The sequence below is a fragment of the Hyla sarda genome, chromosome 1 (assembly GCF_029499605.1).
Source record: "Hyla sarda isolate aHylSar1 chromosome 1, aHylSar1.hap1, whole genome shotgun sequence".
NCBI classification, from domain to species: domain Eukaryota; kingdom Metazoa; phylum Chordata; class Amphibia; order Anura; family Hylidae; genus Hyla; species Hyla sarda.
This window is the reverse complement of record NC_079189.1, coordinates 21194297-21216566: the sequence shown is the minus strand read 5'-3', so window position 1 is coordinate 21216566 and position 22270 is coordinate 21194297. Positions and strand designations below refer to the sequence as shown.

The 22270-nt window shown below is 44.4% G+C and overlaps 1 protein-coding gene across 1 annotated transcript in view; it reads right to left on the bottom strand.

Moving 5' to 3' along the window:
* Window positions 1–22270, bottom strand: part of LOC130321444 (extracellular calcium-sensing receptor-like) — a 214000-nt gene that overhangs the window by 39437 nt on the left and 152293 nt on the right. Inside the window, exons 4-5 of the mRNA XM_056553038.1 lie at window positions 19169–19375; window positions 2587–2710 (exon numbers count right to left, since the gene is read on the bottom strand). Of these exons, the coding sequence (XP_056409013.1) occupies window positions 2587–2710; window positions 19169–19375 (331 nt within the window). The remainder of the gene's footprint in view (window positions 1–2586; window positions 2711–19168; window positions 19376–22270) is intronic.

Here is a 22270-nt window from a genome sequence, read left to right as displayed (position 1 = left end):
CCTGCACCTGATGAATTTAGGCCTCTGCCGCTCCTCTGTGCACGTCCTGGCACTACTCTGCCTGACATACTTATTGCGTATATGAGCAGAGTACAATACGCTTCACTGAGCGTAAAACAGTATTTGTCTAGAACAGCAGCAGGTGTGTACTATTGGCTGTCCTTTCACAGTATCTAGGCCCTTGACAGATTAACAGGTTTAAAATAGTACACTACTTAGATGTAGGTATGTGGTATGCAATAATGAGGGCAGAAAAATGTGCTACAGTACACTTGAAAAAGTATCTGAGTACCACACCAAGCGGTGAGTACTTTTGCCGGGACTTTCACAGTATCTAGGCCCTTGACAGATTAACAGGTACAAAATAGTACACTACTTAGATGTAGGTATGTGGTATGCACTTATGAGGGCAGAAAAATGCACTACTGTACGCTTCAAAAATTATTTGAGTAAAACACCAGCTGGTGATTACTTTTGCCTGGACTTTCACAGTATGTAGGCCCTTGATAGATTAACAGGCATAAACAGTACACCACTTAGATGTACGTATGTGGTATGCACTTATGAGGCCAGAAAAATACAGTATGCTTAAAAAATATATTTTTTTCACAACACCAGCAGAACACAACAGTGCTGCAGCACAAAAAAGCTGTGTACTAAACACAAATTTTCACTCAATCAAAGACTATTTGGAATGGACTGCTGGTTATTATACCATCTACAGACTATTATAACCAGCAGATGATTTGTTGTGGAACTTTATGAAGTTGAGGAAGCTTGTTGAAATGTAAAAAAAAACACTGTTCTCTGTCCACCAGAACGCTGATGTGACTAGGATGTGAACCGCTGCTGGAATGAGCTTTTCTGTGTAACACACACACACTGCGATGTCTGTCTTTTATGTATGCAGTGTAATGAATATGATGAGCTGCCAAATGGCTGCCGAATATATAGGGCTGTGATATCACAGGGGTGACTGGCTGCTGATAGGCTGCATCCTGCATGTGATTCAGGGTCATTTCGTCTACTTCCCTTCCCAGCATTCCTTGTCCCATGTACTGACATGTGAATCTGCCATTTTAGATTCCCTGGAGCCTGGACCGCCGTAAATGGAGTTTAATGGAGCAATTTGTGCAATAGAATCGCGGCGATATTCCCATTTGTTGTGAATCGCATATTTCTTGAAATTCGTAATGAATTTGCGTTCGCCAGCTTCGATTCGCTCATCTCTACCCATAATTCCATCCAGGTACTCCTAAGGACTGCCTATCTTTTAGTTTACATATTAGTTGTTAGTATCTCTTCTAACTGACTTCGGCTGACTCTGACTGCATGGAAAATTGGCTAGTTCCTACCAACTGTATTCAAACCAAGATAAAAATTCTGAATAAATTCCAATTTCAGGGATTTAGGGATCTCTTAAAAACTGGCAGCCCTCCCCCTTTTGTAACGGTACAGTAGTCAGAGCAGGTCGGGCCATAATAGGTTAAACAGGCACAGCCTAGAGAACAGTAAAAAAAAAAAAACACAGGGAATGAATAAACAGATTAAGAGAACTCAGACAAGCCAAGTCAAAATTAAGATAGCGGTAAGGTACAGAATTAGAAAGTAAAAGAGAATTCACAGTAACACAGTAGATCCAGAACCAGTGAAAGGGAAAACCTCTATAACAGACAATGGCCCTCATTTACTATTGCAAAGCCGACATGTTTTGTCGGGTTGCGCGCCAGATTCTGTCGCATTGTGCCAGAAATTCTGTCTGCAACAGATTTTGCGCCAGCATTTGCGTCAGAATTGAAAAAACCCTGATTAACTCTCCATTTTGCTAAGAAAACCCGAAAAAGGGGGCTAGTCGCCAGGAAAAGGGGCGTGGTTTCCGAAAAGGGCTTGTTCCCAACATTTTCACAAAAACCCAACATATTTACTAAGGTTTCCACATAAAATGTGGTGTATTTGAGGTGAGGAAAACCCAACAGATCAGAACAGGTATAAAGAAAAGCAAAGTGTAGGGAAAGTGGAAAATGTAGGAAACCTTAGTAAATACCGTGGAAAATAAATTGTAGGGAATTAAAACCCACAAAGAAACCTACACAACACTCTTAGTAAATAAGGGCCAATATACAAAATGTATCAAAACCTGTGTAGAGGAAGAGTGGTGCAATGGCCCATAGCAACCTATCAGATCGCTTCTTACATTTTAAAAGTGGCCTGAGAAAAATGAAAGAAGCAATGATCTCCACCACTGCACCACTCTTCCTCTATACAGGATTTCATAAATATGCCCCAAATGTGTAGAGGTAGACTGATGTTTCAATATCCAGTATCGTGGATGGCATGGATGCCAGGACTAAATGGCATTGGCTTCTCCTCCCGTCTTCCACACCCCCTGAATGCCCTGAGAAGCAACAGGTGATGCCCCAGCTGAACAGAGAAGAGGTTAAATTGTTTCAAGAACCAGGTTCAGACACACCCATTACCTACTATACTTCATCACTTAACACCCTTTACTTGCAAAGTTGAGGGCTCCCTGCCTAAAATTTCTCTAAATAAAATGTATATAAAAGGTAAATATAAATATATAAATACCAGAATGGTTTGTAAATTCTCCTTCTGGACATGGGATACAGTCATAACAGCAGATGTGATATCCTTCTCTGAGGACTTTTCGGGTCCCTGATGGACAGAGGTCATTACACCGACCTTTAGGAATCTACAAGTAAATAAAGAAATGTGAATTAAAACCTACAATTTATCGAATTTAGGGATTCAATTTTAACTAATTTACTGTGTGGGTTAACACAATTAAATAATACCTAAATTTACATAGTTTTTAACCCCTTAACAACAATGGACGTAAATGTACATCATGGTGACGTGGTACTTAACGCAACATGACGTACATTTACGCGCCGCCATGACCGCGAGCACCGGGCAGGTGCACGCGTCATGCGTGGCAGGTCCCGGCTGCTATCAGCAGCCAGGGACCCGCGGGTAATGGCGGACGTCCGCGATCGTGTGGATGTCTGCCATTAACCCCTCAGATGCCGTGATCAATACAGATCACGGCATCTGTGGCAGTGCGGTACTTTGAATGGATGATTGGATAGCCCGCAGTGCTGCCGGGGGATCCAATCATCCAGCATGGAAGCCGGAGGTCCCCTCACCTTGCTCCGGCCGTCTCCTGGGGTCTTCTGCTCTGGTCTGAGATCGAGCAGGCCAGAGCAGAAGATCACCGATAATACTGATCAGTGCGATGTCCTATACATAGCGCTGAACAGTATTAGCAATCAAATGGTTGCTATGAATAGTCCCCTATGGGGACATAAAAAGTGTAAAAAATAAAGTAAAAAAATTTAAAATAAAAAGTAAAAAAATGTGATAAAAAAGGAAAATGTCAGTTTTTCCCATTTTACCCCCCCCCCCCAAAAAAAAAAGCTTAAAAAAATAATGAATACACATATTTGGTATTGCCGTGTGCGTAAAAGTCTGAACTATTAAAATATATTGTTAATCATCCCGTACAGTGAACGGCGTAAACATAAAAAAATAAAGTCCAAAGTTGCTGCTTTTTTGTCACATTTTATTCCCAAAAAATTTCATAAAAAATGTATTAAAAGTAAAACCTAAGCAAAAGTGGTATTGATAAAAACTACAGATCATGGCATAAACAATTAGCTCTCATATTGCCTCATATACAGAAAAATTTGAAAGTTATAGGTGGTCAAAATAGAGCAATTTCAAACATACAATTTTTTTTAAACGGTTTGAGATTTTTTTTAAGCAGTACAATTATAGAAAAGCATATAACATGGGTATGATTTTAATGGTATTTACCCACAGAACAAAAAAAACATGTCATTTTTACTGGAAAGTGTACAGCGTGAAAACAAAACCTTCCAAATTTTGCTAAATTGCGGTTTTCTTTTCAATTTTCCCACATAAATAATATTTGTTTGGTTGCGCCACACATTTTATGGTAAAAAAAAGTGATGTCATTACAAAGTACAATTGGTGACGCAAAACACAAGCCCTTATATGGGTCTGTAGATGGAAATATAATAGAGTTATGATTTTTAGAATGCGAGGAGGAAAAAACGAAAATGCAAAAATAAAATTGGCCTGGTCCTTAAGGCCAAAATGGGCCTGGTCCTTAAAGAGGTTAAAATACTGTGCTACTTTAAAAAAAAAAAATACTTTTTTTGATAAAATATATATTCATTTTAGTTTTTAAGAATATAGTGGGAGATTTATCAGGGGATTTAGAGCAGTTTTTTTGCTTACAAAAGTCGCACGTGCGCCTAAGCACGTGAGATGAGCTGGAGGGTGGGGAGATGAGCTGGGGGAGGAGTGATGAGCTTGGGGTGGGGGGGGAAGAGTGATGAGCTAGGGGTAGGGGAAGGAGAGATGAGCTGGGGGGGAATGAGCTAGGGGTTGGGCGGGGGGTGCCTCCAGCTGTTACTAAACTTCAAATCCCATCACGGAAGTAGTAGCTTAGCTACAGGGGGCCTCCAGCTGTTGGTAAACTACAACTCCCATCACAGGAGTAGTAGTTTAGCTAGAGGGTGCCTCCAGCTGTTGCCAAACTACAACTCCAATCATGGGAGTTGTAGTGTATAAACAGCAAGACTCCAGCTGTTGCTAAACTGGAGGCTCGCTGTTGCTAAATTAGAAATGATGGAGGTTGTAGTTTAGTAACAGCTAGAGGCCTTTTGTTTGGAAACGCTGGTTTATGGATGTTTTCCCAAAAGGAAGGGGGCCATAAACCTACAAACCAATTTCCGTGTTTTTTTGTTCTCATTTCAGATCCGTGAATACAGAGGACTTCTTCGGATTTGGTGGATTACGTCGATGACCAGTGTTTTTTTTCTCTTTTTTGTAAATATTAATAAAATGGCTAACAAGTGTTTGTGGGGGAGTGTTTTTTGGAATAATAGTTTGTTATGAAAAAGTGTTGTTATTTTTTTTCCCTTCCATAACAGCCTTATTAGTGGAAGTAGACGGAATCCATTACTAAGCCGTAGCTTAATGTTAGCCCCAAAAACAGCTAGCGCTAACCCACAATTATTACCCTGGTACCCAACGCCACAATGGTGCCGGGAAGAGTCGCTACCAACAGGCCCGTAGCATAAAATATGGCGCTCCGGGGCCTAGGCGGTAATAGTTCAAGCTGAAGCTCTTCCAAGACGTCCTGCTGGATGATTTGATGTACCTCTGCAAATAAAGAAACCGAACACTTTTTGCACTTTAATGGTGAGTGCGGCCCATCCTTTCTTTTCCCTAGGCGGTAATAGGCTGGCGTTATTTAGGCTGGGAAGGGACAGTAACGTCCACCCTGGTAACGTCAGGCTGTTGCTGCTTGGTTGGTATCTAGTTGATACTGAAAATAGAGGGAACCCTATGCGTTTTTTTTTTGTTGTTGTTTTTTTTTCAAAAAATAAAATAATAAAAAAGGAGGTTCCCTGTATTTTCAGTATCAGCAAGATACCAACCAAGCAGCAACAGCCTGAGGTCATCAGGGTGGGTGAGAACCATTGTTACTGGCCCTCCCCAGCCTAAATAATGCCAGCCTGTTACCGCCTAGGCACAGGAGTGCCATTTTTGATGCTCTGTTCTTGCTGGTTCTTGCTGGCATTCCTGTGGCATTCCTTGCTGTTCTTGCTGGCATTCCTGTGGCAGTGGTGACCGGGGGAATATTTGGGGGTTAGCACTGTTTTTGGGCCTAATGCTAAGCCAGTTTAGTAATGGACTCCATCTATAAGACAACTTCCACTACTAAGCCTGTAAAGTAAATTAAAAAAAACACAACAAAAACTTTTATTCCAAAAAACACTCCCCCACAAGCCCTCATTAAATATTTTATTAATATTAAACCCCAAAGACGTGGTTCACCATAGTCCACCGAATCTGAAGAAGTCCACAGGATACACAGATCTGCAATGAGAAGAAAGAAAAACAATCAAAAAATAGGTTAGTACATTCAGGGGGGAAAAAGTTGGGGAAAAAATGTAATAAACACACACACACACACACACACATATATATATATATATATATATATATATATATATATATATATATATATTATATTGCACATTTTTTTTACAGCTGCGACTTCAGGTGGGGTGACAAGGTGTTGCTCTGCAGTCATTTATTGGTTTTTGCTTACGTAAGCCAAATTTATCAACCCCCTGTGACAGGATGATAAATATGTCACACATAAGCAAAACCAAAAGCAAGAAAAAAAATGCCTCCAGAACTTGCTTAGCAAAGCAACGATTATAAATCGCTTTTCTCTTTTTTTTTTTTTGTATTAAAGGTTTATTGAAATTTGTAAGATAAACAAAACAAGAAACAGCATGTAATTATGACGAGACTTGCACGGTAAGTAGGTAAATTCCTCAGGACACAGTATGGATGAGGCATGCCTACAGAGGCTTCTGACAAGCAGAAATGGTAAACAGAACAATATATCATATCAGAGCTCTTGCCAATCCTCAGAAGGAAGGCAGGTATTGACATCTGTATCTCAGGAACAACGTAAGGCAATGTAATATCCAATATCCAACTCCTACAGATCCCCTTTTGGGGTCTGCAGCGAACATAGGCATGTAAAGCATGAAAAAAAAACTGTAGGATCAGTAATGCATACATTTGGGGATGAGGGACGGGGGGAAGGAAAAAAGGGGGGGGAGAAGAGGCGTAGAAGAGGGAAGGAAAGACTGAGAGGGGGAGAGAAAGGTGAGGAGAGGGGAGGAAGGTCTAAAGAAAAAGAGGGAAACGAGAGAGAAGGAGGAGAATTACCAGACAAGAGGGCAAGTGCAGAGAGCTATGTCTACAAGTAGTATGCTGCAATCACAATACTCGCAGGTGAACTGACCTTCAGGAGAGGCGAGCGGAGTGGGTCCCCAGGCGTAGCCGATATGAGTGGAGGCAGTAACAAATCATCCGAGAGTCAGTTCTGGGTGTATGGACCTAAAGTCAGCGGTGTCTGTGAAGGCAACCCAGGGGCCCCAAATAAGGTGGTGTTTCTCTACCTGATGTCTGGAGTCAGCAATTAATTCCTCAATTGTATGTAGGTGGGATATCTCCTGAAACCAAGACGTAATTGAAGGCGGGGAGGATGATTTCCAGAGCCTTGGTATCACCGTACGCGCCGCCTGGATCATAAATCTTGCTAGTCTTAGAGGCCATTTAGGAAGGCCTGCGGGGAGTACTGTCAACAGTAGTGGAGCTGGAGCTTTGGGGAGGCTAATGTTCGTGAGTCTGTGTATCGTGTCCAGAACCTGGGACCAAAAGAGGTCTAAACTGGGGCATGTCACCCATATATGTGAGAGCGTACCACCCGGCTCACCGCATCTCCAGCAAACGTCGGGGGTTCCTGGAGAAAGTTTGGTCAACAGGGAGGGGACACGGTACCATCTGGAGAGCAACTTGTAGTTGGTTTCTTGAGCTCTAGTTGAGATCGAGAGTTTATGTCACCAGCGCACCGCCCAGTCTCCATCATACAGTTCCATCTCAGTTCCCTTTCCCAGCCATCCCTAAAAGGGAGGGGATCAGATCGTAGGGTATCTAGTAGTAAGGTATATACCAAACTAACCGGTCTAAAAGAAGCTGTGTTAGAGGTACACAGCTTTTCAAAGGAAGAAAGTGGGCGGTGCAGCCGCAAGGTGTCGATGTTGGCAGCGTAGAAGTGTTGCAGTTGGTGGTATTGGAACGAATGTATGAAGGTTGGTGTGTTTCCCTCCATTATGTCTGATAGCGGCTTCAGAGAGGATGCAGTCAAAAGGTTTTGAAATGTGGGACCAGTATGTTTTTGAAGTCCAAGGAAGGAGGAACCAGCAAAAGCAGGTGCGAAACGAGAATTGTGGAATATGGGGGTCAATGGGCCGTCAGGCGTGAATAGATGTAAGCCGGGCAGGTATGTACGTTTGATATGAAGCAAGGAGGCAGTCACAGGAGGATATGAACCAAGGTTTCTCATCAGGGGAGGAGGGTTTGGACTCCACAGTATTGTTTTGGGGTCATGTGGGGCGCTTTTCTCTTTTTTGATAAATCTTTTTTCTGACATATACCGAAAATCAGTTCTGGCGTTTGGTATTTTTTTATGTTTATGCTGTTTAGTGTGCAGGATCATAAACATTATATTTTAAAAGTTTAGACATATTTTTTTATATAGAAAAAAGAGGTGGTTACATTTTTTATTAGAAGGGCTTTTAAACGTTTTTTTTAAACTTTTTTAAATATTTATTTTATACCTTTTTTAAGCACCCATAGGGGGAACTTTATATGCAATCATTAGCTTCCAATGTACTGTTCAGAACTATGGAATGATATAGTACTAATCAATACTATCGACAATCTTGTACAACCTTCCTAGGAAGTCCACACAAGCAGATTGGAGATCCTGAATGTCAGAGGAACAATTTGTACTCATCTGACCCCTGCAATCACACTGCAGGGGTCTGACAAGCCCCCATGAACACACCGGCATCTCTATTTTCCCTATGGATGCAATGATAGACATTGATCGAAGGCATCTAAAAGGTTATGGCTAGATATTGCCGTCTATGGGAATTGCAATGTCCGTGCTGTCATGGCACCAAATTATTCAAGTCAGCACTGGGTGCACTCAGAATATCCAGATGGAATGTTTTTATCGCTGGAGCTCCCTCAGTGTTAACCTAGTTTTTATCATATGTACTGTTCAACAGTGAGAGATGGAATCTAAAATAAAAATCACATTTTATGATTTTGAAAAAATTTATTTGCACTTTATTGCATGAAATAAGTATTTGATCACCTACCAACCAGTCAATTCCAGCACTTACACACCTGTTATTTTTTCTTTAAGAAGCCCTCCTGTTCTCCACTCATTACCTGTATTAACTGAACTCATTACCTGTATAACAGACACCTGTCCCCACACTCAGGAAAACAGACTCCAACCTTTCCACAATTGCCAAGACCAGAAAGCTGTGTAAGGACACCAGGGATAAAATTGTAGACCTGCACAAGGCTGGGATGGGCTTCAGGACAATAGGTAAGCAGCTTGGTGAGAAGGCAACAAGTGTTGCCACAATTATTAGAAAATGGAAGAAGTTTAAGAGGACGGTCAATCGCCCTCGGTCTGGGGCTTCACATTGTGGGTCATCAATGATCATGAAGAAGGTAAGGGATCACCCCAGAACTACATGGCAGGACCTGGTCAATGACCTAAAGAGAGCTGGGGGAGCAGGGGGACCTTGCATGCAGCACACACAAGGTCCCCCTGCTCAAGCCAGCACTTGTCCAGGCTTGTCTGAAATTTTCCAATGACCATCTGGATGATTCAGAGGAGAAAGGGGAGAAGGTCATGTGGTCTGATGAGACAAAAATAAAGCTTTTTGGTCTAAACTCCACTCGCTGAGTTTGGAGGAAGAAAAAGAATGAGTACACCCCCAAGAACACCCTCTCAACCATGAAGCATGGAGATGGAAACATAATTTTTTTCTGCGGCTTTTCTGAAAAGACGAAAGGACAACTGCACCGTAGTGAAGAGAGGATGGATTGGGCCATGCATGCGAGATCTTGGCCAAGCATTTCAAGGTCCTGGAGTGGCCTAGCCAGTCTCCAGACCTGAACCCAATAGAAAATCTTTAGAGGGAGCTAAAATTTCATATTGCTTAGTGACAGTCCCGAAACTTTAAGGATCTGATGAAGGTCTGTATGGAGTAATGGGCCAAAATCCCTAATGGAGTGTGTGGAAACCTGGTCAAGAACTACAGGAAATGTTTCATCTCTGTAACTGCAAACAAAGATGCCTGTACCTAATATTAAGTTATGCTTTTCTGATGTATCAAATAAATAAATGCTAATTAAACTAGGGGGGTGTGGCTTGACGCGCTGGTGGATGGACGTGACCACTGAGCGCTCCTGCTTGGGCTGACAGTCTATGGGCTAATTTTACCTGTCATGGGGGGAGGTAGACGCATGAACAAAAGACATCAGCAGCCCTCTGAACATCCTGAGGACCCAGCACACCAGATTACGGCCTTTTTCCAGCCCCAGCAGCCCCATTCTACTGCGCTCCCGGCTGTGAGACCTGCCAGAGCCGATATGCACAGGACCGGAAGTGAAGGGCAGACGAGGACCTGCGCTCTCTCTCACTCAGAGCACACCGGACCCCCCGCAGACTGGCAGGCCGACGCCGAGAGCATCAGTAGGCTCGCAGCATTCCGATCCTGAAACTGCTGACTGCCAAGGTCCGCAAGTAGGTCCGGGAACCCAGGTACCTCCCAACTCCCCTATGCTCGGCTCTGCTGCGCCATCTCTGCAGTGCCGGAATCACCTCACCCCACAGGCGCAGACGCTGCAGCAGCCAACTCAGGTAGCCTCTACTGCACTCCTGGCGAGGAGTGCCCTAATTAAGCACCCTGTGAACTCTTCTATGAACTGTGTGCCCCATCTTCGGTGGAATACAGAGGATTTCCCACCACTCCATGCTCCCATGCTGCCCCATACCACCTCTATTATGGGTTCCTCACCTGCTTTCCACAATGAGGGTCACCAAGGCCTCAGAGCAGCCCCCTGTCCCAGTCCAAGGGTCCTCTCCTCCTCAAAATAATGGTCAGGGAACTGGGGCCAGGCTCCATTCTGTGGGCCCCCAGATTGCTTATGGTGACAGCCCTGTAGATCTGACCCCGGTGACCGCCAGGTTCCAGGCCCACCTCCTGAAAATGTCCTGGACTGGTATGCCGAAATGGAGGTCTCAGAGGCCAGATCCGACAGAGAATTGGGGAGTTCTTCTGAAGACACAGACACCCCGGAGTACTGGGGTAAGAGTCCACCAGCTAAAAAGAAGTTGTTCAAGACCCTCGGAAGGCAGCTGCCTTTGGGGCCTCCATGTCTAGCAGATCCTCCTCTGACGACTCGCAAGATACTGTAGTGGATGAACCTAGATCTTCCAGGGGTATACCTCATCGCCGCTCAGGTGACAGGCTTATTTTGCTGGCTACTGCCGCTCCGGCTCCATTCCTGCCTTCACCAGAAGTAGCCGTTAACACCCTTAAGAGCCATCCTGAACTTCAAGCTTTGCTAGATCTATTACCGACTAAAACGGACCTGCAGTCCATAGCCAAAGATTTGAAATCTGCATGGCAAAAAGACCTGCAACCTGTCAAGGCAGAGGTCTCACAGCTTCAGACGCGTGTGCAACAACTTGAAAACTTTCATTCAACTACCGATGTATAGCTGCAGTCACTCCAAGATGCCACAAGGAAGTTGTCTCTGCAACAGTCTGCGACTAGAGACCACATTGATGACATGGACAACTGATATCGGAGGAACAACATCCAAATTAAAGGACTGCCTGAAACAGTACAGCCTCAAGACTTACATGACACCCTCCAGAGACTTTTTAATGAGATTCTTCAAAGCCCCCTGATAACAAGATTGAACTCGACAGGGTTCATCAGGCGTAAAAAGCAAAGAACCCGGAAACCACGCGATGTCATCTGTCGAGGTCACCATTTCCTGCAAAAAGATGAGATCATGAGAAGCTCCCGTACTCTCAAGACCCTTACCTTTAACGGGGTTAGGGTGCAACTTCACCCGGATCTTTCCCTCCACATCTTCAATTGAGAGCTGCGCTGAAACCTTTGCTACAAATGCTTCAAAACGCCAAAATCTTATACAGATGGGGCTTTCCTTTCTCCCTGACAGCCAGATACGGCTCCACTACCCTTAGGAACCCAGGAGATCTTCGCCATTTCATGAACGCCTTTAAGCGGCCTCCGGTTGCACTACCAGATTGGGACATTTTATTCCAGGATGATGTCTCCTTTACCCCAGGAGTGTACCCTTCGCCCTCGCAGCAGGGACATGACTTACTCCTACCAGCCCCTCTCCCGCAAAGGCAGAAGAGGAAGACCTGACTGGCTTATTGTAACCGTTGATGTTCCATCATTATGCTTTTGGTTTACCTGGAGGTCCAGCCTGTGAGCCTAGAGCTACTTGACTTCCTTCAGGACTCCATTCACTAGACTGGTGTTTTATGCCTGCTTGTTGTTTTGTCAACTACAATTCTTTGTTGTTTATGGGAATTTCTCTGTTTTGTCTTAGCCCCCAAATTATTAGCTCCCTAGGGGCTCAGTGCCCGCCAAGTATGTCATAGCCCTCTCATTAGAGGCCATCTACATATGTGTTGGTGTCTGTGGCTTCCCCTAAGCAATGTTCAGGCCCAGGCCCTAGCCTATTGATACCCTTACACGTACCTATGGTGGATAGTGGTGCGTTCAGGTGTCGTGCACCTTCTATGTTACCCCCAATAGGACGGCAGCCAGGCTGGTCCTGACGCTTATCGCGGCCCTTATGGCCACCTCTTGTGGTCCCTGTGCCTACGTGTCTGTGAGCCGGCTTTTCTGTCTCTTTCTTTCGTCCTCACCTTCCCCTTTCTTTTTTAGGTCACTGATGTCATCTTTTCTTTGCCTCTATGTGGTGGGCGGCCTGTTGACTCCTAAGTGCAGTGGTGAGTTGCCATCTGATTGTCACACACACCATGGCGGTAGACCTTAAAGTTGCCTCACTCAACGTGCTGGGTTTCAACACTCCTGAAAAGTGTGCACAGACACTCTATTCCTTTCATAAACAAAAGACACACATTCTTGCTCTGCAAGAAAAACAATTCAAAGAAAGCCACCTCCCAACATTTACCTCTCAATATTATTCAAACTGGTGCCATAGTGCAAACCCAGAGGCCAGGACGAGGGGTGTGTCAATTGCGTTCCACATTTGATTACCTGTCATTATAACCTCCTCCAAGTCGGACCCGGACGCTAGGTTCCTCTTTGTGAACTGTTCAATAGCTGACCAACGCCTTACAGTGGCTTCGATATATGCACCGAACCATTCCCAAGTTCCTTTTTTGATATGCACGTTGGATGCTCTTTCGGCCTATGCAACGGGGACTATTATACTTTGCGGTGATTTTAATATCCCCATGTTCCCTGCGTTTGATACCTCCACGGGCCACTCCACTATATCTCATAATAAACTGAAAGCCCTGTGTTGTAAACTATACTCCCTGCAGTTAAGTGACGTTTGGCAGGCTCTTAATCCTCAGGGCAAGGATTACACCTTTTATTCCCACCCCAGACAGTCGTACAGTAGGATAGACAACATCTTCCTCCCACACCACCTCTTCCATGCAGTCTCCTCCACCTCCATAGGATTGGTCACACTCTCCGATCACGCACCGGTGTTCTGTTCTGTTTCCATCCCAGCCTTCACCAAACCTCACGCCACCAGGAAATTTTATGAGTCGTTAATCCTAGACACGCTCTCTCTCCAGGATCTTAAACAGTCTATCTAACAATTCAACCTAGACCATGCCTCTGATCCCACATCACCATCTATGAAATGGGATGCCCTGAAGTGTGTACTTAGGGGAGTATTGTTGAGCCATGGGTCCAGGTTGAAAAGGGAGAAGGCAGCAACATTCCTTTCCCTATCACAGATGCTACACACTCTAGAGACCAAGCACAAACCATCGCTACAAGAACAGGTATACAGGGAACTGATAAGAGTCCGCCATGAACTGTTGGACCTCTTAAATACCAAGCATCGTTATTATAAACAAATCATGGGGAAAGTCTATTATGAGTGGAGCAATAAGGCGGGTCATCTGTTGGCCTCAGCTCTTAGAGACATGACGTCCTCCATGTTCATTCCAGAGATCCGTACAGCACCTGATACCACCTCCCATCTCACTCACGACATCCTCGCTGCTTTAAATAGATATTACACTGACCTCTACAATCTACCCAAACCGACTGCACTCTGTAACCCCTCAACTGATACTGATCCCTACACCAATACCTATACTCAACTGCACTGCCCCGCCTTCCCCAGGAGACAGTTCTTGCTCTCGAATCACCTTTCTCCCAGGAGGAACTAGCTATAATGGCGCTACCATCTGGCAAAAGCCCTGGCCCTGACGGCTACACTTTCAAATTTTATAAGACACTCAAGACAGAAATACTGGCCCCCCTACTCCAGACATTTAATACGATCTCTCCAGATTCCTCCCTCCCTCCCTGTTTCCTAGAAAAGTTTGTGATGGTAATTCCTAAAGAGGGTAAAGACCCCTTACTCTGCCCAAGACCCCTTACTCTGCCCAAGTGATTAAATGTGGAGGAGGTTTGTTACTGTGTGTCACCCCAGTAGTAAGGTGGGAGTCAAAAAAATTAGCTTTTGCCTATGGTGGCAAAAATGGGGGGGGGGCAGAGGCTAAAAAATTGCTTGCCCAGGGCCCAATCAAAGTTAAAGATGGCCCTTGCAGTATTGGTAGTGTGAGTATCACTGGCGGATCGGGGGGGGGGGGGGCGGATGGATTAATTTCCCTTATCACTATTAAAGGAGTACTCCAGTGCAAAATAACTTATCCCCTATCCTATGGGATTCATGGAGGGGGCGTGTCGGCCGCCGCGTAATGCGGGGACAGAACGCCCCCTTTCCTGTATATTGCCGCGGCCCCGTACCGAAGATCGTGGGGGGCCCCAGCGCTCGGACCCCCGGCGATCTATAACTTATCCCTATCCTTCGGATAGGGGATAAGTTATTTTGCACTATAGATGTCCTTTAAGGATATCCCTGTGTCCCGAAAGATCTTTTCGGGACACAAGGTTGCCCGCATTAACTCTCTGCGGCACTGCATTAACTTTAAAAACACAGGGGTGCACGCCAGAGATAGAGCACGCCGGGATGTCACTGACATCCCGTGCATGCGCCCATAGGAACGGAGGAGCAGAGCATCGAGCAGGAGGACGCCCGCTGGCCAGCATGGTAAGTCACCAGCAGCAAGTCATCTTCAGTGCTCAGACCACTGCTCCTCTGGTCCCGGGACCTACTGCTATGGCCTATAAGCCAGGAGGAGCAGTGGTCAGAGCACTGAAGCAGGGCAATACATAGACATACAGCCTCCAGCCATACACTGTATATGGTTGTAGGCTGTATGTCTGTGGGGGAACATACTGACAACCTAATGTGGGGGAACTATACTGCCAACCTAATGTGGGGGAACTATACTGCAGACCTAAAGTGGAGGGAACTATACTGCCAACCTAATGTGGGAGAACTACAACCTAATGTGGGGGAACTATACTGCCAACCTAATGTGAGGGAACTATACTGTCAACCTAATGTGGGGGAACTACAAACTAATGTGGGGGGAACTATACTGACAATCTAATGTGGGGGAACTATACTGCCAACCTAATGTGGAGGAACTATACTGCCAGCCTAATATGGGGGAACTATACTGCCAACCTAATGTGGGGGAATTATACAGCCAACCTAATGTGGGGGAACTATACTGCCAGCCTAATGTGGGGGAACTGTGCTGCCATATATGGGGCGGGGGAACTATGCTGCTTACTTAAAGGGGAAGTCCACTGCCCCAGTGTTCAGAACATTTTCAGCAGGCCAAGGGCGGGCGAGGTGGGGGAAAGGGGTGGCAACAGCTGGAGGCATAAAATGGGTCAGGTCACCGGCAGATCCACAGATGTTTCCGGCATGGAAATTCAATTTTCTGTGTCCGCACAGAATTCATGGCTGTCTATGAGACGCTGCATTCCTGTGCAGTCCTAGTGCCGGCATATTATGTCAATGTCCTGCAGTTTGCGGAATATCTGCACGGAGATTCTCCATGTGGACATTCTGTCTGTGAACTAAGCCTTATAGTATATGTGGGCGCTATTACTGATAGGTAGCATTGAGATCACTGTTTATCTGTGTGCGGTGACTATTAATGTATAAAGAACAAGGTTACAATATAAGGTTAGGGCTAGATGGCAAAAATGGGTCGTACGGTCAAAGATCGCCATGTTGTTCTCCTTGAATCGTACTGAATCTCAGCGAATGTAAGTAAATGTGGTCACACAGAGAAATCCAGCACAAATCAGTTCTTGCTCTTTAGGTGGTTTATTAAACCCATAAAACAGCATCATAAAATGTATGGCTTTCTGTGACCCTGTGGTTTTCTGTGACCATACAATTTATGATGCTGTTTTGCGCTGGATTTCTTGTCCTTACAAGTTGCTGTTGCTCCACAGGTGTCCGTGCACTTTGTTCTTGCAAAGGGGGGAGCTGGGCTGATCTGCACTAAATGGTGTCACATTGTCACCCCCAAATTACCACAGCCACAAATTCATCCTGGATGGAATTATTACGTTTCACATGTTGTAGTCACAGCCATTTGTGGTTTTCAGCTCAATCTCATTTACTCACATTAGCTGAGCAGCACAATTCAGGGGGCGCAACATAGTGATCTTTGATCACGCAATCTGGGGGCCCCATTTATCATTTTTGCCTAGGGCCTCACTTAGTCTAAAACCGGCCCTGGCTAGGGGGGCAGACATATAGCATTATCTGCCCCCCCAGCGCTTCTACATTCATATGCCCACGCAGCGCTATGTGTGAAAAGTATTCTATCAGCAGTGCATCGGGCTGGCTGCTGGCAAGATGTGCTGCTCATAGAATAGTTTTTACACATAGCGCTGCAGTGGCATATTATGATAAATGCGCTGTGGGGGTATATATTTATAAATGCACCGGCGAGGGATATATATTTATAAATGCGCCGGTGGGGGATATATATTTTTAAATGCATCGGCAGGTGTCATATATTTAAAAACTGTGCTGCGGGGGTATATATATTTATAAATTCACCGGCAGGGGTAATATCTTTAAAAACTGTGCTCCGGGGGGCACATTATAAATGCTCTGGGGGGCAAGATATATAGTGCTATACGTCTGCCCCCCCTGCAGTGCTATATATCTTGCCCCTTCCCCACAGTGCTTTTAAGCTGCCACTCATAATGTTCATTTTAAAAACCATGACGGGAGCCCTGGATGACTCCCCAGTAACGGCTATTCAGGGCTTCTGGCGGGGGATTTAATAATGAAAGTAAAAACACTCTATATATTGCAGAGGAGGGGAGCATGCTGCCCTCTCCCCTGCTTAATAACATCTGATCGCATGGAGTCTCAGAAGTGAGACCCAGTGCGTTCAATCCCTCAGCCCCTGTACTACTACCCCCAACATGGAACAGACTCTGTTTATGATGGGGGTAGTAGTACAAGCCCTAATGTTGTAGTAGTAGTAGATGGGGGTAGTAGTACAAGCCCTACAGACTCCTGCAGCTGGGGGAACAACTACCCCCATCATGAAAACAAGTATGCTCCATTATAGGAGCAGTAGTAGTCCCACAACACTGCAGGAGTCTGCTGATTTCACCTCTTCTGAGCATGCTCAGATGTAATAATAGATATTATAAACCAGGTGCAAACGGATGACATTAAAGGCTCATTCGGTTGCCATAGACTTCAATGTTAAATTTATAATATCTGTTTCTATTCCGTTATTTTTGATGGGAGAAAAAATACTGTATGCACCGTCTTTTCTGTCGTCCAAAAAAACATGAAGCAAACGGGTGCAAACGGGTAATAAAGGATTGTAAAAAAAATCCTTTTGACATCAATGGGATTATTTTACAGCCGTTTGCAACCCGTTCGAAAAATTATCAAATGGATAACGGACATTTATTAAGGGAGGAAGACAGCCGAGTGAATGAGTCCTAAGTATTCACATGGTTCTCACACACTGTTGCTGATATTTTGGCCCATTCCTCCATGCAGATCTCCTCTAGAGCAGTGATGTTTTGGGGATGTCGCTGGGCAACACAGACTTTCAACTCTATGGGGTTGAGATCTGGAGACTTGCTAGGCCACTCCAGGACCTTGAAATGCTTCTTATGAAGTCCCTCCTTCATTTTCCGGACGGTGTGTTTGGGATCATTGTCATGCTGAAAGACCCAGCCACGTTTCATCTTCAATGCCCTTGCTGATGGAATGAGGTTTTCACTCAAAATCTCACAATACATGGCCCCATTCATTCTTTCCTTTTCACAGATCAGTCGTCCTGGTCCATTTGCAGAAAAACAGCCCCAAAGCATGATGTTTCAACCCCCATGCTTCACAGTAGGTATGGTGTTCTTTGGATGCAACTCAGCATTCTTTCTCCTCCAAACATGACAAGTTGAATTTATACCAAAAAGCTCTACTTTGGTTTCATCTGACCAATCCTCTTCTGGATCATGCAAATGCTCTCTAGCAAACTTCAGACAGGCCCAGACATGTACTGGCTTAAGCAGGGGGACATGTCTGGCACTGCATGATTTAAGTCCCTGGTGGCATAGTGTGTTATTGATGGTAGCCTTTGTTACTTTGGTCCCAGCTCTCTGCATGTCATTCACTAGTTCCCCCCGTGTGGTTCTGGGATTTTTGCTTGCAATTCTTGTGACACCACGGGGTGAGATCTTGCATGGAGCCCCAGATTGAGGGAGATTATCAGTGGTCTTATGTCTTCCATTTTCTAATAATTGCTCCCACAGTTGATTTCTTCACACCAAGCTGCTTGACTATTGCAGATTTAGTCTTCCCAGCCTGGTACAGGTCTACAATTTTGTTTCTGGTGTCCTTCGACAGCTCTTTAGTCTTGACTAAAGTGGAGTGGGGAGTGTGACTGTTTGAGGTTTTGGACAGGTGGCTTTTATACTGATAACAAGTTCAAACAGGTGCCATTAATACAGGTAACAAGTGGAGGACAGAGGAGACTCTTAAAGACAAAGTTACAGGTCTGTGAGAGCCAGAAACCTTCCATATTTGTAGGTGACCAAATACTTATTTTTCCGATGAATTTACCGATTAATTCATTAGAAATCCTACAATGTGATTTGCTGTATTTCCCCCCCCCCCCCCCATTCTGTCTCTCAAAGTTGAAGTGTACCTATGATGAAAATTACAGGCCTCTCTCATCTTTTAAAGTGGGAGAACTTGCACAATTGGTGGCTGACTAAATACTTTTTAACAATAATTTTAACAATAGACAACACCTTTAGACAATCATAACACTCTTATTATGGAATATTGTAGATTTTAAATGTAAAGGTGGCTCAAATAAACAAGGAGCCCTGAGCTTGGGACATTCTTCAATGTTTTAACATTATTATAAAGTGTCTGAAAAGCCTCTATTACAGCCCTTTAGTTAATCAATACATTTCTAAACATATTTCTGTGGTTGATCTTTTAGAAAACATGTTATATACTGATAAAGGACTTCATGATAACCTACTGAGTTATGTCTCCATGTTATTATCTGGGGATTAATATCCAGCTGTTTATCTTCTGGAAAAGATGCATCAAATCTTCCAACAACCGGTCTTAACATTATTTCATTTCCTTCGTATATTCTTACTACCCAATTCATAATATATAGCGGTGTTATCCAGTCTCCATTTTCATTTAATAAAATATTATCTTCTTTTATATAGTGTGATAGCTATAAAAGATAAACCATGGTTGTGATATCAGTATAAATAAATATTCCAATCTTGTTACTACAAGCGGTGTGAATGGGCACTGCAACACATAATGCCGAGCCGCAAACTGAACCAATGGGAACCCAAAAATGTATTCACCCATAGATCATGGGAAAAATGGGGTGTCTATCTGAACAACAGTCTGTTTCGTGTCACTGACGCTGGAGTAGTGACGCTAGCAGACTTGCTTAAATAGGACAGGAAGTGACCTGTCCCCACATAAGACAACACATGATATAAAATATGTATATACAAAAGGTCAGTATCAATACAATAATATCAATCAAGTCATAAAAATCGATCAGTCTATCAACAAAATTATTGATAGAATTAGCTCCATCTTAAGATCGGCCATTGTGAATGGTGTTCTAACGGAATGTATGGCATCTTGTCTCCTTCCATCTAACCCAAAAACCCCAAAGTGGTACCTATTTCCAAAGGTTCATAAGTCACTGACCCAACCCCTGGCCGCCCCATCGTGGTGGGAATCGTGTCAGTGACTGAACCCCTTTCTAGCTATTTGGAATGGTTATTGTCTCCTATTATCAGCTATCCCATCCTTTGTTAGAGATATTGGTGAATTGCTTTGTGCACAACAAAGTTTTGTATGCCAGAATTCTTCAAGTTTGTGTCACTGGATGTCAAGAGCTTATACAGCCGCATCCCCAAAATGCAGGTGTACAGCCGACATCACTTTTGTCAGCATCTGGAAAATCCCATGAGTTTGTGAATTTTGTCACAGAAGCTCTTTAATTCATACTCACTAATAATGTTTCTTGTTACAGTAATCAATAGTATAGGCAAGTGTATAGTATGGCCATGGGGAGGCCTGTATTATCAACGTGGCATGTTCAAAAGTTTGGTAAGCCGCGATTCCCCTCCCGGCTTCCACAGCCTCAATCAGATTGTTAGCCTTAGCAATCTGTTTTATTATTATAATTTTTTTTTAGGAGTCAGTCTCCTCAGTGCCCTAGGCTATCAATATTGCAATTGGGCAAACTCAGTATTGCAATTGAGCCACCATATAAAATAACCATGTATTTGACATTACTGGTCCTCTATAGTGATGAGCGGCATATGCCATATTCGAATTCATGATATTTTGTGAATATATTCATCCTATATTTGCAAAATTTGCATATTCAATATATTTGCGGTTATTTTCGCATGCGCGTGTACGGAGAACTATCTACTTATCTATCTATATTTTCTATATATCCATCTATCTCCTAATATTATTTAGTGACGATATTCGCCAATATGAGGATATTTGCGAATATTCTCATATTCTCATATTTGCGAAAATTCGCTCTCCAGTCTAATACAGTCAATAGTATAGGAGCCTTCTTTAGACCACAAGCTGGAAGCAGGGAAGAATGAGATCACTGAGATGTGCTCTGTGGGGAAAAATATTACAAATATTCGTAATTGAGAATATTTGCGCTCAACACTAGTCCTCTATCCTGTCACGATTCGGCTTACGGGTTGTGGATCCGCTGTGTCAGCGAGGGATTGGCGTGGACCGTGCTAGTGGACCGGTTCTAAGAGGCTACTGGTTTTCACCAGAGCCCGCCGCAAAGCGGGATGGTCTTGCTGCGGCAGTAGCAACCAGGTCGTATCCACTAGCAACGGCTCAACCTCGCTGACTGCTGAGAAGGCGTGGGACAGAAGGACTAGGCAGAGGCAAGGTCAGACGTAGCAGAAGGTCGGGGGCAGGCGGCAAGGTTCGTAGTCAGGATGGATAGCAGAAGTTCAGGTACACAGGCTTTGGACACACTAAACGCTTTCACTGGCACAAGGCAACAAGATCCGGCAAGGGAGTGCAAGGGAGGAGATCAGATATAGCCAGGGAGCAGATGGAAGCCAATTAAGCTAATTGGGCCAGGCACCAATCATTGGTGCACTGGCCCTTTAAGTCTCAGAGAGCTGGCGCGCGCGCGCCCTAGAGAGCGGAGCCGCGCGCGCCAGCACAAGACAGCAGGGGACCGGGACGGGTAAGTGACCTGGGATGCGATTCGCGAGCGGGCGCGTCCCGCTGTGCGAATCGCATCCCCGACGGCCATGACAGTGCAGCGCTCCCGGTCAGCGGGACTGACCGGGGCGCTGCAGGGAGAAAGACGCCGTGAGCGCTCCGGGGAGGAGCGGGGACCCGGAGCGCTAGGCGTAACATATCCATTATAGGTCTGTTTTCAGTTATTCTACTGTATTAGGAGACTCCAGTTCTCCAGCCTGTTGTTTGGTCAGACCTTCCATTTCTAGGTTCCCTTAAAAATCCTGCACCATGGTCTATAATTGAGGATTGTGAGATATCTACAATGATAGAAGGAATACATTACTCCCAATATCTCCTCTGTGGAGTTTGGTAGATTCCCATCAGACCTCCTAAGCATCCCTAAATAAGTTTTTCCCTGTTGTGGCTTGATAAACACAGTCAGTAGATGCCCCACTTACCCCCTTCTTCAAAATTTTCTGCCTTTGAAATAGTCTTACATTTTCTAGTCCACTTAAAACTGTTGCTTTATCCTGTGCATGTTCCCATATATCTACCAATTTTCTTATTTCTTCCTCCAAGTCCACTTTAACTTGTCTGATAGCCTTCTCATAGAAACATAGAATGTGTCGACAGAGAAGAACCATTTGGCCCATCTAGTCTGCCCAATATCCTATTCTATCAATAGTCCCTGGCCCTATCTTATATGAAGGATAGCCTTATGCTTATCCCATGCATGTTTAAACTCCTTCACTATATTTGCAGTGACCACTTCTGCAGGAAGGCTATTCCCTGCATCCACTACTCTCTCAGTAAAGTAATACTTCCTGATATTACTGCAGAAACCTTTGCCCATCTAATTTAA